Source organism: Amblyomma maculatum, chromosome 10 (genome assembly GCF_055883805.1).
Source record: "Amblyomma maculatum isolate TAMU_Amacu chromosome 10, ASM5588380v1, whole genome shotgun sequence".
Taxonomy (NCBI): Eukaryota; Metazoa; Arthropoda; class Arachnida; order Ixodida; family Ixodidae; genus Amblyomma; species Amblyomma maculatum.
The window spans coordinates 111,900,073-111,918,166 of record NC_139353.1 but is presented as its reverse complement, the minus strand read 5'-3'; the positions used below and the strand labels follow the sequence as shown (position 1 = coordinate 111,918,166).

Below are 18,094 nucleotides of genomic sequence, written 5' to 3'. Positions count from 1 at the left end.
TTCCACTTAATGTAACGAAGATTTTTAAAAAGAAAATCAAGTTTTTCAGGCACACGAAACGAACTAAGTTACGAAGAGATCCGTGCGACCTAGGCAGCAGTTTATTTTTCTGTCTGTAAAACTGTTAAAGACAGAATAGCTAAAGTTAAAAATACTTAAAAATACCTAATTATCTCGCAAAACTCCTGCTGATTTTTCAGCAACAACGTACCGGTGCTGACAAAAGTAAACAGAGCACGATATTTCCTCCTAACAATTTTCACGCTTTTAACTGGCAGTGATGCTGTATGCGAACCGGCAGTAGACGCCAGTGCCTTTTCACCTGGACATATATTGTTTTTTAAACTCCGGTGCTGAAGGTGTGATTTTAATCTAGACGAAAAAGCATGTTCAATTTACTTATAGTATGCGCATCTGTACGTACCGTTTTCCTGGCTTCCTTTATCGCCCCGCCACTAAGAAAGCAAGCGAAATTGAAAACGTACTGTTTGACAGTGGTAATACTTGAGCGCACTAGATGCGCTGCTGAGCAAACAACTCCGGTTATGTTTTAAACGCTAACAGGATGCTTCTTTTTCACTGTACGCAGAATATGCTTAAATTAGGTTCTGTTCTCTCCAACTAAGTGAGGCGGTAGATTTTGACTTTCGCTTGTTGCGTAAAAGCTACGCTTGCCTCCCGTCTTTGGATTTCAAAATTGACCTACAACCTAAAATTGAATAATTTTCATCCAGCCTCTTCTTAGCGGTTGAATATCATTGCAACACCAAAATAGAAAGAACAATCAGAGGATACGATTTGACTAGCACTTCATTCAAAATTTGCTTGCAGGAGCTGGATGCCGTGAAAATGCATTAAAATTTGCTTGCCGCAGCTGGATGCCGGAAAAAATCAAGTAATCCCTAAAATTTCACACATCTGCTGAGAATAAAAAACAAATGCCGCGTCACCCGGGTCAGCACACGGAGAGATGCTTTGAAGCTCTTGAGCACTAGCAGCGCGTTCCGTAGCACCGAACACGAAGTTGGCATGTTATCCAGCTAGCTATTCTAGATAACTGCTTCGTTTATGTTCCTTAGTTCCACATTGTGCAAGATTAAAGTATTTCCCGAGATCACAAGAAAAATACACAGTTTGAACACATTGTTCACCTAAGATTTGCTGCATGCAGCGTGAGGGACATACCACGCATTTTTTGATGAACTTCTGCCGGACGTAACTTTCTCTTAATTAGCAACCATGTTAAACTCTGGCAACCAACGCAGTCCCCATATCTCCTTTGATGGCGCTGGCAATAGCGTAAATTCGTGTATAATCTACACGAAAGTGTAGTGTCCTGTTTGCAAATGTTTATCTTGAGATGCACAAATTTTCCAGAAAAAAAAAAAAAGATCTTTCTTACTCGTCCCTGGCTACACTCCTAACGTTCCCTGAAAATTCCAGACTTCGTTGAACAGGTTGCTGTGTCCGGAGGGCAACTTCAGGAAGAGGTCATCAGTTACAAGGCGCCACACAAGGTTCGGCTGGAAAGAAGAAATATGCAGCCATGAAGCATTTTACACGATTATTTTATTTTTAGCAAAGCGCTGGTCACGGTAAAAAGTATAAATAGAAAATGACGCTCTACACATTAGCACACTTAAATCACCCGGTGATGATCGCCTGCGAACGCTGAGCAAATGTTGGTGGTTAAGTTATTACGTCTTAAATTTACGGTTTGGCGGAGGCCTTGGGGACATAGAACCACAAGCGGATCATCCAGGGCGTGCGTCTTGTCTTGCATCACCCAGCATGCAGCCCGACAACCCCTGCTGCAGAGCGCATCCACGACAGGCGAGTTGGCGCCGCGGTGCATGGGGCTGTGCCATCCGTGTTTACCTTTGTTTGTCATGCTTTGTTTTGAATGGGCCTAGTGCGCAGAGAATATGTTTGGTGCAATTGAGTGCGATCACGGGACAACACGAACGACAGTGCGCAGTAAGTCGTCAACGTGCGCCAACGTTAGACGAGGAAATATTCAAAAGTGCGCGATAAAAATTTAAATTATAACCAGTTAAATTTTTCAATATACCCTTTGTACTTTTTCAACTTGAAGAGGCATGCGGCCTTGTGAAGTTGTCATTTTGACAACTTTTTCTGCTGTGCTCCCTCATTCCGTGTACACATTTGGTGTAAATAAACATCATTATTATCTTTTATTTGTGCGTTCAGTGTTTCCTTTTTTGTTTTTCCTTTTTTTCTAACACAAACAGACTTGAATTTTTTCGTTGAAACTGTGTCTGTTTAGATTTTGTCCGCTTTAAGATGCTGTAACGTGTACAACGTGTATAAGCCGCATGAGGTGCGGACTTGCAGAGCAGTTCGTGACATGTTTAATGAAAAATATTAGTAAGGTTCAACATGGTCAAACCAACTTTATCCGGTGCAAGCTCCGATCTGCACAGTTTGGCAGTGACCAAGCAATGGTGTAACAACATTGTTCTTGACAGTAGCTGTCCAACTATTTACTGTAGTATGTACAATGCTTGAATGTAAATAAACTGCGTTCTTAATGTCTTTTATCAAGTGCGTAACAATGAGGTTATTGTTGATCTCAATACAGCGGTCTAATAATACTGCACTATATTTTGTCCGCAGAATTAATTGCACTGAACAATCATTCCTAATTACTACCAGATTATACATTCCTTCATAAGCAACTACTCAACGATGTATCACAGCGTTCGCCATAAAATAATATTTTAGATGCTTATTAACGTTTAACTATAACTTAATTACCTTGTCACTAATTAGTAACGATCTTGTCTGCCTGCCCTCAACTCTAACTGTGCTGTTCATTTCACACTATAGTCATATGACCACTTACTTTACTCGTTAACCCCCCCCCCCCCTTCTTATGTAATGCCCAGCCCAGGGACAATGAATGATGATGATATATACACACAACACACCTGGCTTAGGCGACTTTACAGAGCGGTAGTCCATTTTACCCCTACCGGATTTAAGGGTCAAAGCAATAAGGTAGGCAGCCGATTTCCGAAATTGTAGCCATGGGGTGTGGAGATCACGTTCTAACAAAACACATAAGCTAACCTGCTTCAAGAGCTTTAATGACAAAAAACGATATATCGGCAGTTATACTGCAGTTTTTGGCATGCTTGACGTGATCCAACTCAGAAACAGATCTCAGAGCAAAGCTAGAGAGTCGACAAGCACATCTTGCTGCGTAGCGGAATATATATTCCCTCCTAAAACTTCAGGAATTGTGCTCTAGATTGCTACATCATTAGAGAATTATTCACGTTACTCTTACATTATGATCATAAAACACAACAAAGAGTGTGGCGTTAGTATTTACAAAATGCCGTGCGTAGTGCAATGGTTCTGCTGCCTGTCGGGAACCCCTTGAAGCATACGCGAGCTGCCTCTGCAGCGTGTTCTTACGACCTTGTTTGTCTTAGCAATGCGCTTGTTTAAGCTATGTAAATACATTACTTCGCGTGGGTCATGGACCAGTAGAGAGTTTTATGTTCCCACAGGCATTTACTGCTGTAGAGGAAAGCGGTTCTGTGCAGGTGGTGGCTCGAAAACAAATACTTCAACTTAACGATAAACCTATAACCAAAACTAACTAAGGCCACATATAACTGAACTAGTCGTTGTCGCAAGATTTCTAGGAAAATGCCCGCCAGTGGCCCAGTAGCCTTGGCTGCATAGACACTGAAAGCTTTCCCCGAATATAGACAGCACATAAATGGGATGGTCATTGGTCGATGAAACTGAATCAACAAGTTACAACCATTCAGCGATAGTATAGGCGAATGTTGAAAGGTCGTCCTTGTCGGCGAGTGTATAAAGTTTCATTTATATAAATAAAGATGACGCAAACACGAGGTGTTTATAGTTGATAAAGGAAAGGCAGTGTACTTTGGGAACATGTGAGCTGAGCAATTTCTAAAGAATGTGTTTAATGCCTGGCCGCTCATATAAAAATATACAGCCGCCTTCGATGTTCAACATACTCAGTGGGTTATTCGGACCCCCTTTACTACGTTAATGCATTGGGGGGATAGGAGGGGGGGAGGCTCCAGTAGAGTTGTGGTTGAATGATCTGGCTAGTCGGTAGTTAGCGGCGTTATAGTCTTTCATTAGTTGCGGGCGCACACGTTTCGTCTGCTAACTGTTCCTGGGTGAAATGTTTAGCGACATGAATTGAATTATTCAGTTTTTGCAACTAGATGACTCACACTTGCAATGTGCATCGCGCCCCGCATAGCCAGTAAAGTCTCTTATGTGAAACCCAAGAGTGAGATACCAGATTCCACAGCCGAGCAGACACACATCTGCGCTCATTAGGGCAACCTTGACGAAGTGTGTAGTGCACACACTAGTTTTAACGGTAACTTATAGTTGCTTGGCTGAGGATCGGCAAACGAAATGGGAGCTGGATATCTTTAGGTAGCTAACCTTGGAGTGTATAAGCAAAGCATGCTGACCACTAGGCTTACTTAGTTCCCGACTGAAATTTTTCCTGCATTGCGCATTCGCACTTTCTGTTGTAATCATAAGGAAGTAAACTGATTATATCAGACTTATTCATAATGAACCACCATAACTCATGCACCCAAAAAAATATTTTTTTAGGGCATTAAAGCAAAAAGATTGCGCAAAATGGAAAATATTTTGCTTAACAGATTTCAAATTGTGTTATTGTCTTTTTATTATATCTCTCACTGAAACGAATGGGTTGAAATTGAATGATTGAAAGGAAGACTCCACAAATGGATCCCGACACAGACCATTGCATTTACGGCTTGAATTGTTCCGAATATTCGAATGCGGCAAAAAATAATGTTAGCCATTCTTTTTTCAAGCGTCATTACATAATAGAGATAAATACAAGTAGCCCAGAGTATAGATGGAGCGTTCAGCGCCATACCTGAAACTTTTCACCCAGACATTCTTTGCCGCCGTAGTGAACCTTCCAAAGCTCAACTTCGCGCCAGCAGTTATCTGTGTTCATTGGGTCGTCCATGTAACCGCGCCGTGCTATCGAGCAGTCAACCGCCTGGCTTGGGTCCGACGCGTCGGTCTGCTCCTGGAGACACTCGGAGAAAAACTGCAGCGAAAAGAGACGCATCTGGTAAATATGGTAGGGCTCAAAAAAGTGGCTAAAAAAAAAGACTATTGCATTTCATGTTTGCAAGACCAAAGGCTATTGTGCAAAAAATGTGTGACGAACTTCCGCTCACTGGCAAATCAAATTTTCCCGCACTGGAACACTTCCATTATCACAGAGAGTGGTCTGGCAAATTGGCATATAAGCATAGAGTTTTACTGTATGTTTGTTTATCCCATCAGGTGGCGACGCTGAGCTCGCGAAACACTGAGTCAAGCTCGCCATCAGGTTGCGAAAGAAACCGGCGTCAAATGCGAGATTCAGCCTCTTAGACTGAGGATTTTTGGAAGATATAAGTAGCGATTAGTACTACCTCGCGAGTTCTAACAGTTTCACTTATTCCGAGCGTCGCTGATTATCCCCAAGCACGCAGCGCCTAATCGGGCTTCGATGTCAAGCTAGACGTAACCACGTTGAAACCCTGCAATTTTTTATTCGCAAAAAGACGTGATAGTTTACAGCTATATGCTATTACGTACTTGTGAGGGAATGGATTCGCGAATTAAGGAATCAGTGATCAATCGTGTAGCAGAGTGCATGTGATGCACATGCACTTTGAAAACACTCAGTCACTAATTCACTAACGAGACTCCGCAAAGGGAGTGAAAACTATTGTTTTTCGAGGCATGCTTTGCTGTCGCAGCGTTTCCAGTTGTGCTTAAATAAGAGATCGCGATTTACTTTTGGGCTCTCGTGACGTTGTTTGCTAAATTCTTCCAATTATTTAGGTATACTGAACGCAGATATGTGCTTAGAATGCAATTACCTTTTTCGTCGTAAAATTTTATTGCGCGAAAATCTGATTAACCTAGGTCACTTACCGCTTTGACCTGGTTTTCTGTTTTAATCGGCGCACCTTCAAGGATCTTGAAGCAAACCCGCATCACATCATCGTACTTCTGCTCCCCAGGTACAAAATCCTGCAATGTAAACCGCTCATGACGCACATACTTGGACTAAGAAATTACCATACGTAAGCCATCTGTAAACATATTTCATGGAAAGTGCAGCACAGGATACTCTGCCACCAGAAAAAAAAAATGTGCATAGCAGAAAATCGTCTCCGGTAACACACTTTAAAACAGTCCCCCTTTTGCCTAATGAAGCCCAGACATTTACAAATTCTTTCGCCGCTGCCGTTTATTGCCAACAAATGGCGGATAGGATTTAGATTTTAGATTTAATTACTTTATTCAAAAGTAAAAATAATCTGGAATCAATAAAATGTGTAAAAATTGCTTCTTTTTCTATTTTAAGCTGTAAAATGAACACCGCAGTGTTATGAGTTTTGGCGTATACAATACTTAACGGTACTGACTGCTGGATATTAGTAAATGCAACTTAGTTTGTACATTGTAATCCGATCAATATCGGCTGCCATAGACATAGGCGAAAGTAGCTGCTGGCAGATTCATAAACAACGCGTTCATTGAAATCTTGTGAATTGTGCCTCTCAATGGTAGTCTATAACATAGAAGTATTGTACAGAAGCCTCTAAAGCGAGCCTAGACGTGCTATAAAATATTCGGAGTGTAGTTAAAGTGGACGGAATTCGCTCTCGAGCCCAATAAATGGCGCAAACGTGACGAATGAGCTTTTTCGTCTACTCGTATAGCTAAAACAGAGCTGCAGAATGGGATGATGTTTGTTGTAATGCAGTGCATTCGTTTTCCATGAACCTCGGCTAGGAGGACCCACATGGCAAGAAAGAAATAAGAAGACATAAGGGGGTTGCACCTGTTAGCAGCCGCTAGTTGACTTTCAATTTGCACATATCAATAGGAAAATACGAAAGCGACGTAGCCTCTCTCTATATAAAGATGACTTTGAGCGGAGCGCGCAATCGGAAGGCAAATGATTGATGTTCATTAGTCCAGATAAAATATTGATTGTCTGTAAGTCAATACTATCGCTGAACTCGGGATTCTCTCGTGAGTATAGTCCGGAAGCTCAATGGAGCAAACGCACAGAAGCTTCATAATGCACAACATTTGAGCAATGTTGCGAACAGCGCTAGAAATAGTCTAAAGAGCTGAACAGAGTGCCCATAGTTCATCAAAAGAAAGGAATACTAAGAGGTTGATAATAAGGTAATAAAAGCGGTGTTGTCACTGCAAACCATCACATTCGCGGGCAAGCCTCAGAACGTTTATCAATCTGTCCGGCAATGGCAAATCGAAATGATAAGTGGCTGCAATAAAAGGCCGACGTAAGATGTAGTTCATGAGCATATCATTCATGTTGCATTATAGAAACGTCCTCTGAAAATACTGTGCACAGCAAATTGGGAGCAGCTATGCGAAGGCATTCCACAATGTGATAGAGGTATATGGGCCCAGGATCCTTGCGTGCTCTCAGGTCAGTGGAGGGCCAGCGCCATTCGCCTCTGGTTGCGTACCGCCGAAGCCGGTATAGTGTTGCTGGTAGATGCAAAGTTATGGACCTTGGAACGAAGGTATGCTTTGGTGCCGTTGGGGTCTTGACTACAACTTCTCAGGAATAACTCAGTGCGGTCGAGCCCAAAGAAAGAAGAGAACCCGGCAACTTGGACACAGTTCCTTCTTCCTCTTTTTTCTACTTCTACTTACTGTTCTGCTACTGCTTGCAAATGCCCACTGTATTTTATTTCTATTCACATCATCACATACTCCATCTGTTTACTCGGTGCCCCGGGATACCGATGGCCTCATGCGGGCACAACACGCTACGATCTCCATTTGATTACTAGAGGCCTGTGCAATACTCACCCCAGGCAGCACAAACTGATCCGTTCGAAATATCCTCATCAGGGCGATCTCAAGCCCTCTTCCTTGCGATAACGCCGATCGGGACTTTTGGTACCTGAAAAAAAAAAAAAAAAGAGAGCAGCTTTAGCTAGAATAGTCTGGCTTCATTCAAAAATTCAGACACTTAAGCTGCGCCATTAAGGGTATGACGCGACAATGCCACCGGCTCCAGTATGCAGCTCCTCTTATGGGCTAGTGTACGCGCACTTTGCTACTAACGGACCAACTAATCAATTGTTTTAGGCATCCTGATAGCCTGATTCTGCTAGCATTCTCATTGGCCCTTAAGCGTAAGAGCATTTTTCTTTTCCCTAAAGAAATCCCAGGGCCGTTGTTTAATCAAGTGTTCTGCAGAGCTACCACGCAAAATGGGACACCAGCCGCTAGAAAATAAGTTTCCCTTGGTGGGTATAGTTGCAAGCCGAGATCCGAAAAGCTGGCAACTTGGTCTGGTCCTGCTCATTTCACAGCTGAGATGGAATTGCATGTCGTGACTTAAGGTTGGTGCGACCGTTCTCTTAGAAGAACACCACTATTGAAACCATGAAATCTATTCGTAAGGTCAAATAAATATTGTGTTGGCTTGCCCGCACATTCCTATATTACCTGGAAAGATTGTCAAGAGTGATAAATTTTCATATTTCTTACTATACCAATATTTCTGGCGATTCCACAGAAAAATATTTGACCATCCTAGACAAAGAAATGAGCTTCAAATTATTCGGCAAAGTGCAATGAGTGGTGGAGTGGTAGTCGCAGTGTCCATTAAGATATGATCGTCTATACAGCCAGTACGTCAGTTTCTTTTTACAATCTCATGATATCTTATAATGCTGAATACGATGGTGCCCAAATTCAATCATGCACACTGACATTTAAATATTGCTCCTTCCCTTATATTGCTTATATCCGCTTATATGAAATCATAGGTGAGTCACAAGCTATGTAAAACAGGTGTTTGTCTTTCTGCTCGTCCTTTGCAGTTAAGTATTTTCTCCACATTTTTAACGTTATAAGATTTCACCGTGTGTTCTTTACGTGTTACCCTAAGCAAAGCAACTATCTATTCCTCAATGATGTAATGAAGGGGACTACGCTCAGGTTAAATTATCTTAACACATGCGCTATAATCCATAAATTAAATGATTGTAGGAGGCAGATATAAGCCATATGGTTCGTATTCTCCCTAGTGCGAGAAAAAAAAAGTGTTGCTACCTGGAGGACAGAGAAGAGTCTTGTTTTGTGGACACATCGGTCATGCTATTGACCAAATAGAGGAAGTGAACACTACCTGCTGATGATGAACAACACGTAATGGTTCGGCCCCCAACGTGGAAGGGCACCTTTTCCTTTCAAGCCAGTTCGTCCAGCAGGATTTCTGGAAAGAATAAAACGGCATGTATAAGGCTTCGGGGCTAAAGCATTTGGGGCTGAAACCGAGGAGACAAGGGGTGGCGACCGCAATGTAGGGCAGACGCTGCTTTTGTAGTGCATGTAACTGCTAGAAAAATCCTAAAATATCAAGATCCTACGTCAGTAACAACCAAATCCTGTTTTGCAATTGTGACGATTCCTAAAGCTGTGTTCCATGTGTTTCCCGTTGCCATGAGCATCTTCTCCACGGCACCCGAACCGGTCAGCGTGGCGAAGAAGTGGAAAGGATAAGTGCCAGTGATCAAGGGCTTCGAAATCCACTGACGCTGTCAATGTTCCTTCTTTGTATCGAACTACATGTGCACGTACAAGCTTAAAAACGAAAACGCCGCATATCTGTTGAGGCGAAATGCATAGCGCCCGCGCGCGTAGGATGTCACTGTACATTCGAGAAGTCCAGGTGCTCGACGTTATTCGAGCAATCCACTTCGTTGTCCATCAAAGCCTGAGTTGGCTTCGGGTCGTTATATCCTATCGTTCCGCTCCGCAATGACAAGGTCATTCAGGTGCCGAAGTCGGCGTATCACGCATAATGAGATAATAAGCGAAGGCGGCTTGAAGCATGCATATATCAGAGAAAGCGTTTTCGGTGCTTCAATAAGGGTGAAAACAACACAGGAGAATATGAGCCTCCACCTAGCGAACATTACACAGTGAATACAACTGCCTTTCGAACTATATTTATAATGCTTTCATATATCACTATGATGCCTCGAAGGTAAACTTGAGTCAATACAACAGTTACTAATGAATACTTACAGCCTATGTCTGTTGTAATCAGCACAAAATCTACTAACTAGACTTTAGATGTTTCAAAAAATGACATCTACGTCATAATATTTCCCTCGCTACTGTTTACCACTCCCATTTGCGATTTATCACCGACACACTGCGTCACAGAGTCCATGAATCAATTTGGAGAGAAGCCCAACACAGCAAACCTTACTACTGCCCTACTAGAATAAAACGACCAGTAAGAGCGTTACCTCCAACGTGTTGCGCTTGTTGCGAATTCTCACTACCCTTTTTTTGTTCTCTCTTCGTCTGTGTTGCTTTAGAGCTTCCAAACATGGCATACCATGCAATATAAAATACATTTGTGAACAGCACATTCATTGTAATTCCCCAAGACAAATACCCAGTTTCAAGAAGCAAATTCGACGCAGTTCGATTCGGACTTCTCTAACAGTTCTGTTGGACAAATATCTGCCCTCTGAAGGTGTATTGCTTTTTCTAGAGAGTGGCAAGGTGATTTCTGTACCTCTGAGCAGCAACTGTCACAGGCGCCACATCGGCGATACTTATATACGTAGCATTCAGTGCTGGAAAATGCCACCTTCAATAATATATGAAGACAGATTTCGATTTTAACTGCGTTTTTCCAAACAGAGCAGCGGTGAGAAAAACTATCATTTTTAATCTTAAACTTTAAAATAAAACGCATTTGATTACTAGGCTCACCTTATAAGGTATGAGAACCTGTACGGCTTCCGCCGACACATCGTCTTCTCGTATTCCTTTTTTTTTTTGCGAGCTAGAGATGTTTTCTAAAATGTCATGCGTTATGCTTCGACGTATCGCAATTTCATACTTTACCTCTGTATAAAGAAACCTGATTATATTCTCAAAGTTTGAGTTCCCTATAATAGACGCTACGTATATTAAGAAAAAAAAACAGGAGTGATATATTCCACCCAGAAGAAAGTAACACTTAAATGCTTGTTCAGCGTCACAAAGGCTTAAAACCGCAGCTACATCCACACCTTGATTTCGGGCTGTGAGGTCACCATTGTGAAGAGGTTTTATTGAAAATATTAGAATAAAGGTTGCGCAAACCGCGGAATCTTTCATTCTCAGGCGTCTGAGCTACGGTGGCGGAAAAAGACGATTCAGAGAGAGTAAGACAAAACAAAAGGAAGTCGCCGTGCTGAATTCACTGACTACTATTAGAACTAACGCAAGTTTTAGTTGCCATGAATAAGGCCCACGTAAAAGAGGCCCACTGGACTGGTGCGACACCGACGATTGATTGATTAAAACTTTAATTTCCACCGATTTAGGAGGCCCTGGCTCCCCGCTCCTGGCACGCAGGCCTGAGGAACGGGGGCTGGAACCTCCGCGACTAAGGACTGGCGAATATACTCTGGTTATTCGCGGCCTCAGCCGCCAGGCGGACGGCTTTCTGCTGGTCAGCGGTGACGTCGCTTCGCAGCACATATTGGACTGACGTCATACGTCGGTGATGTCGGTTATCTGCGTACCGCAGGTCCACGAGCGACACCAGGCCAACCGAAGAACGCGTATTGTAACCCGACAAATTTATCCGGCAAGAAACGTGACGAGAGTGATCAGTGACGGTCGCGCGATCTGCTTTGCCTGCATATTCGGTGGCCGAGTGAAATCGTCACGCACGACCAGGCGATAGCTTGTGTCACTGTTTTTGTCTTTATCGTATGCACATGAGAAACAAAGTGAAGCTATCTGCTATATATTCGTGTTCATTCTTGAAAACTAAAAGACATGAATTTCAGCTGGCTTTAGAATTCATTTGTCTTTTATTTATATTTACTTTTATAAATAAAATAAATGATTTAATGCAATTATTTTGTCCGCGCCGGCCCAGTGGTCCCTTCCTACAGAGGAGGCCTCGGTAGGCAGCACAATATGTGGCGTAAAATCCGGGGCGGGATTTAGCCAGGGTCCTTTGATGAAGTAGCACAACGCCTTAACTGAGGAGCACCCCAGCTTCAAAATCAGTGATTAACTTGGTTCAAAGTGTATGCTGTAATAGTACCGCGTAAACCCGGCTATTTACACTCCCTCTAGATTCTTAAGGTCAGGGTCCCAAAAGAGGAGAATCACCGAGTTGGTAATTTCGTGTACTATGTTTAGGGAATCCAAATTAAAAGAAAAAAAAGAAAAAGGCAGAAATGTGACGCTTTTCGCTCTACCGCCGTCGACGATATGCATGCAAGCTGCTTAGCATACTAAACAACGTCCAGGTACGGCGATGATAAAAAATTATTCCATGATTAAGCTGTTCGCTAAAAAGGAGAAGACAATTCACTGTCATCTATTGAACAAAATATGTTTAAATAATAAAACGATGGATTTCAGGTATAGGGTATAAAGTCGAATGAGGTACATACAATATATTGCAGAATTTGAACTTATGGTCTTTTTAATGTAAGCACTACATTAATAATGCCGAATGAAAGGGAAATAGTCACCTCGGAACTCCCTCGTTCTCCAAGATGTAGATAATGTTGGTGCCATCAGGATCCTCAATCCATGACCTTCGGTCTATGCTAACGCCGCCAGGGGACGTAGACAGGCAGTTCCATTTCAGTGTCGGCAGACTCTTCGCGTTCTCGTTCGTGGTGATCCTACATAACGCAAAGAGAAATAACGCTTTACAAGTGTTTATTGCAACCAACGAGACTTTAAGCTTTATAATCTGTCAGATGTCAATCCGGCATGAACAGTGAAAATATTTGGAAAATCCGAACGTAATCTGCTTTCGCAGAATATGTCACTATATTTCAATGCTCAGTAAATTAGACGCTTCCTTGGGGCTTTTCAAGGAACATTTCACGACAATGTACAATGGCTAATCAACAGTCGCACAAGGACAGGAACTACGTCACCTCCAACGACAGGAAATAAGTTCTAGAGCCTTTAAAATTCTCTTTTATTTATCTTTTATCTTTATCTTTATCTTTAAAATTAGCGAGTTTTTTAGTCTGGAACATTGTGAAAAGAATATGCGTCCTAAATACTACAATTTTTAAGAGATTGCATTTTGCCCTGATTATCGTGGTGAGTCGTGAGTGGCTTTCAGCAGTATAATCCTCAGGGTTATGTTAAAACCGAATATTCGCAGTTGTCTCCCGATAGTGGCCAACCGCATTAGTTGGCATTATGCTTGACGAACATGATAAGCAGCTCTCACAAGAGGATGTCTTCGTCCACATAGACCTGCAGCGGGCCCGGGAACTGCGTACGAGGCCTCGTGTAAGCCACCGGGTCGTAATCGAGCCACATGACCTCCCAGGGAACAAACTTGTCCGGAACGGGGAAGCGTTGTATCTTAGTTCCCGGGTAGGGAGACTGCCGCGAGATGTAATGTAGGGTCGTCTGCTGCTGCTGCATGGATGTCCCCATGGACATGGGATCTGCAAGAGGAGTTTGTAAAGGCTCTTAGCGGGGGCGATTCGATATCAGACTTGATCAGGTGATACTGACGTCTTGACGCATCAGTATTAGAAGACAACCCCCAAGAAGTGCAGCTCAAAACATTCCAGTACAAGGGGCAAATGAGTGGGACAGGACGGCAATGTTGAAATAAAGCGATCAAGTATACTAACTGTACAAATCTGGCTGGCCAGGCACTACAGCCTGCTTAGATACTATAAATATCCGAGAATAGACTACCACCATATACTTCGTAAAGAGTAAATTTAAGTGTCGTTAAAGCTTGCTGTCGGCAGTCCCTGAGGCTGTGATCAATGTCTTCATTTTACAGTTTGCTTAGAGTTGTTCGAGTGCACTTTACTTAAAAAGCCAAAAATGATTACTCCTTCCAGATACGTTATCCTTCGCAATTTGAACCTTATTATTGTTTTTGTCCCTGGCTCGTATATAATTTTGTAACAACCGAAATCGCAGCTCCAATTTCCACAGAACATACAGATATTAACAAATGTTGGGATTGAAGTAAGGAAGACCACCCGAATTAGGATTCCGATTTCATAACGGTTTTGTTTAGAAATTTACGTATTCATTCGATCCACAAAGAAAGCAACTTATCGCGCACATGGGTGTGGAGTCGCCCGCTACACAGTCTCAGTCTACTATCCAATCTGTCCACCACGAAAATCGTCCGTTTGAGGCTCCCATCGGCTGTTCATTTTGTTTGCTCTTGGCAAGAATTGCAATCTTGTGTTTACAATAAAAAAAAAAACGCGCTTTGTATCCTGGCCAACCATGAATTTGAGCGTAAAACGTGTATGATCATCAGCCAAAAGAACAATTCTCACCTCCTTTCGACGAGCACGCCTGCTTCAGCGTCTCCAGATATATCAAGGATAGAGACAATTTCCGCTGCACTTCCTCAACTTGGCCTCGAAGCTGGTCCAGTACGGTGCGCTGGTAGTCCACATCTTCCAGCATCAAGGTTAGGCTGTAAAAAAAGAAAATATTTGGGATCACCCAAATAGTACCTGCAAATGTACCCAGCATAGTTTTCCCATCAAGCCCTCTCTCACCACCGACCATACGAAGGCGATCATGAGCGACTCGCAGAGGCGCCTCTTGATAGGTAAAACTGCAAAGCGGCCGCCCACATCATGAGAAATCAGTTTGTTTGCACACATGATGGACACTCCTGTCGTAGCATTCTACGGATCTCAACCCTCGAAGGCAAATGTGGCAATAAGGCGGCTTAGAGGATAGCTGCAGGTCATATATTCAGAGCCCCGTCACCGTGCAACTCCGAACCTTTGTCTCCTCTAGCATACGGCGAGATCACAGACTACCACTGACTAAGGCGTAAGAAATAAGCAGTCCCCCCCCCCCCAAAGACCTATATGAGGAAACATAGCAGCCCGCACTCCGCACCCAGCCCGACACTAAGATTTGGCACGCGCAAAGCCCCGAAAACTGCATGTCCGGTCTGCGGAGAGATTTCCGGCATTCTCGACAAGGTTTGAAACTGGGCCTAGCAACATAAGGGGTACAGATTACAGGAACACAGCTATGAGCAGGCCTGGAAGGCAGTATTCGCCAGTGGTTCCTCAGACCTGGGTGAATCACTCGCGTAATTACTTTGTCTTAATAAAATTTATTCTCTCTCTCTATTTTGCTTATAAGCTGTAGTTCCGCCTTCCAGCACGGACGGCTTTGCCGATGCATGATTGTAACTACGGGGGAATCTTAGGAGCAACAATACTGTGGGCTGGAGATAACTATTCGGTCACGATTATGACTGCAGACTTACCGTACTTATTCCATGCTGTCCCAGAGACTATCATTGAAGCCAATTATTAAAAACTGGTACCGTGAGAGGTACATAACGAACTGTTCTATTTATGAAAAAAAAAAAATGACATCAAGGCTGTCGCTTTCCCCGGTCCGCATCCGCTTTTACTTGAGCCTCATTTGCCGTTACAACGCAAGTTTATTTCTAGTTGGTTATATCAGAAGTGCAAGATGCCGGGCTAGTTGGCACTTCATAATGAAATAAAACAGCGCAAGCAACGGGACGAAACTCGAAGGAAGGGAGAAAAAGACACAGGCGCTGACTAACAACTGTTGTTAGTCAGCGCCTGTGTCTTTGTCTCCCTTCCTTCGTGTTTCGTCCCGTTGCTTGCGCTGTTTTATTTCATTATGGTTATATCAATACAAGGCCTTCTAAAAATGACGCGGTGGCTTAGTATCTATTGCGCTCATATGCTCAGCTCTTTTAAGTGGATAAGCGCTCCAAACCAGGCTATGACAGCCACATTTAGATGGAGGCGAAATGAAAAATCCCTATTTCCTATGCGGTACATCAGTGCAAGTAAAAGACCCTACCATGTCGAAGATTTCCTGGAGCCCGCTTATTGTTATGTTACCCTTTTTGTTATATACAGCTTTGAGAGGTTAGCCATCACGCATGCCCATATTCAAGCTGTCTAGCTTCCTTCGACATGGGCACGCCGATAATATGACATGTGGTAGCATCAGGAATGAACAAAAGAAAGGGTGCCTTAGACTCCTCCTCCCCACTCCCATCAAGCAGGCTCCCACAGGCAAAAATCACAATCCACATTTAATTTCATTGACATGTTATTTATTGCCCTTTTTCAACGAACAGGTAATAAAACGGTTGGTAAAAAGGTATACATAATTGAGAATTGGAAACAGGGAAATTTCAGTAGAAGAACCGAAATGCGTCGCTAATAAGAGACTATTATGACAAAGGACGGGTAGTACAAAAAGCACGGCAATACTAATCCTGCTATTAAAAAGAGTTGACTTATACGTAACACTAACCATGGCAATGCACAAAATACGCGCTACCCATTTTCATGAAATGTGACAATCATAACGCAATCAATCCTACAAATCAATCAATTTTCTCTGTATTTGCGTTATGCGTAGTCGAAGCTTACAAATTCCTGAAAAGTGACCACTCACAAGCGTAAATGTAATATTCTCGTTACAGGCTCCTAGAGGGCTCTACAAAAGCACTTGCAATGACCCGACAATCACATTAGGCAGATCACGACAAGCTAGCACGGCTGTCGCTGGCCGAGCGGAAGGACACTTTGACTTTGATACCATTTCCGGAGAGATGTGAGCGGCGTCGTACTGCATGGGTTATACAAGTTAATCATCTTGAGGTAACAGCGCGGAACGTGGACGGGAGCACAAGATGCATAACCAACATGCCCAAGCTGCTATTCAAGTTAATCATAGTGCTGAACTCAACTTCCTGGAGGTGTCTATGGCTGGGTGTAAAAGACTGACTTCAAAGAAGGCTATTTCTAAACACTTATGTTCCGGCTATTGCGTTAACAATTATCGATATATAATTGCCAAAGTAAATCCCATGATAAATATCCTCGAGAGCCGAGACAGAGTCGTACTTGTCGGACATCTTCTGGCCAACATTCTCGCTGCCCGAGTCCAGACTGGTGCTGTACTCAAGCGCCTTCTGCCTCCAGTAGTGGTAGTCTCTCTCGGATAGCTTCTGTCCTTTGCTGCTGTCTTTCGCCATAAAGTGCACCGTCTGATGCTGCAAAAACAACATGGACAAGCGTTTTACGCGGAAACAATACAAAAACAACGACCGTCAAAGGTATATGATATGGCGGGAATGCAAAGCACAGCTTGGAATTATTTTTCAATAAGGCGGAGCGCACTTTTGAGCACCGCATGGTTACCGTTTTAGAAACATTTCTGAAGAGCACGGCACCTAGAATTCAAACATAGAAACTTTCTAGGACTAATTCTTAGCAGGAATGCGACAGACGGTGTATACATAGCCCGCCCTCCTCGAAACGTATAGGATGCGGCAAATCATTGGAATTGTAAGGCGTTGTCGATGTCTGCCCACAATAGCACATTATTCAGAATACCACAGGGAAAAACATGGTCCTGCTGCAGTCATATTGCGAGATGACATTTACATATTTCGCGCAATTTCTCACAGAGACGCTGTTCAGATACACAATGTAATACTGAACAGCATGCCAGCCTGCTTTCTCACATTTGAGCATCCAAATTAAAGACGTATTTCCGAAAATTCGGAATAAAGCTTTCTAAGACATTCTTTTGGTAGGAGAGAAAAGGCATTTGTATTGAACACGTTGTTCGGAAACTGTGCTACTGGCTTGAAAGCGTAAACATCATAGTCGGCACCACAAAACACATTTTGGTGGATTCGATAAAAATATGGACGCTTATTTTAAATAGCCTGCCCGATGTAAAATGAAGCCGTTTCGGATGCTCTACAACATAATTTCAATAACCTGGAAGCCAAAGCGGAGAAACGCCATCGCTCGAACCCACTGCGAAATGTGGGGGCCATGCATGGCATGTGTGCGTTATTGGCTTCTATCTGCGGCTCCCTTTTGGGGATGCTCGTTCGCCTACATCCATTGTTCAGCTAACTTTAAAACTGATCTCACTTAATTCGTGCTCAAGAAGT

At 43.0% G+C, this 18,094-nt stretch overlaps 1 protein-coding gene across 1 annotated transcript in view; it reads right to left on the bottom strand.

Moving 5' to 3' along the window:
• Window positions 1–1,410: 1,410 nt before the first annotated feature.
• The window catches only part of LOC146177249 (transient receptor potential cation channel subfamily M member-like 2), a 63,269-nt gene continuing 46,585 nt past the window's right edge, over window positions 1,411–18,094 (bottom strand). Inside the window, exons 22-30 of the mRNA XM_084581502.1 lie at window positions 17,031–17,173; window positions 14,439–14,581; window positions 13,352–13,574; window positions 12,630–12,785; window positions 9,257–9,343; window positions 7,927–8,020; window positions 6,001–6,099; window positions 4,940–5,119; window positions 1,411–1,523 (exon numbers count right to left, since the gene is read on the bottom strand). Of these exons, the coding sequence (XP_084437628.1) occupies window positions 1,413–1,523; window positions 4,940–5,119; window positions 6,001–6,099; window positions 7,927–8,020; window positions 9,257–9,343; window positions 12,630–12,785; window positions 13,352–13,574; window positions 14,439–14,581; window positions 17,031–17,173 (1,236 nt within the window). The 3' untranslated portion in view covers window positions 1,411–1,412. The remainder of the gene's footprint in view (window positions 1,524–4,939; window positions 5,120–6,000; window positions 6,100–7,926; window positions 8,021–9,256; window positions 9,344–12,629; window positions 12,786–13,351; window positions 13,575–14,438; window positions 14,582–17,030; window positions 17,174–18,094) is intronic.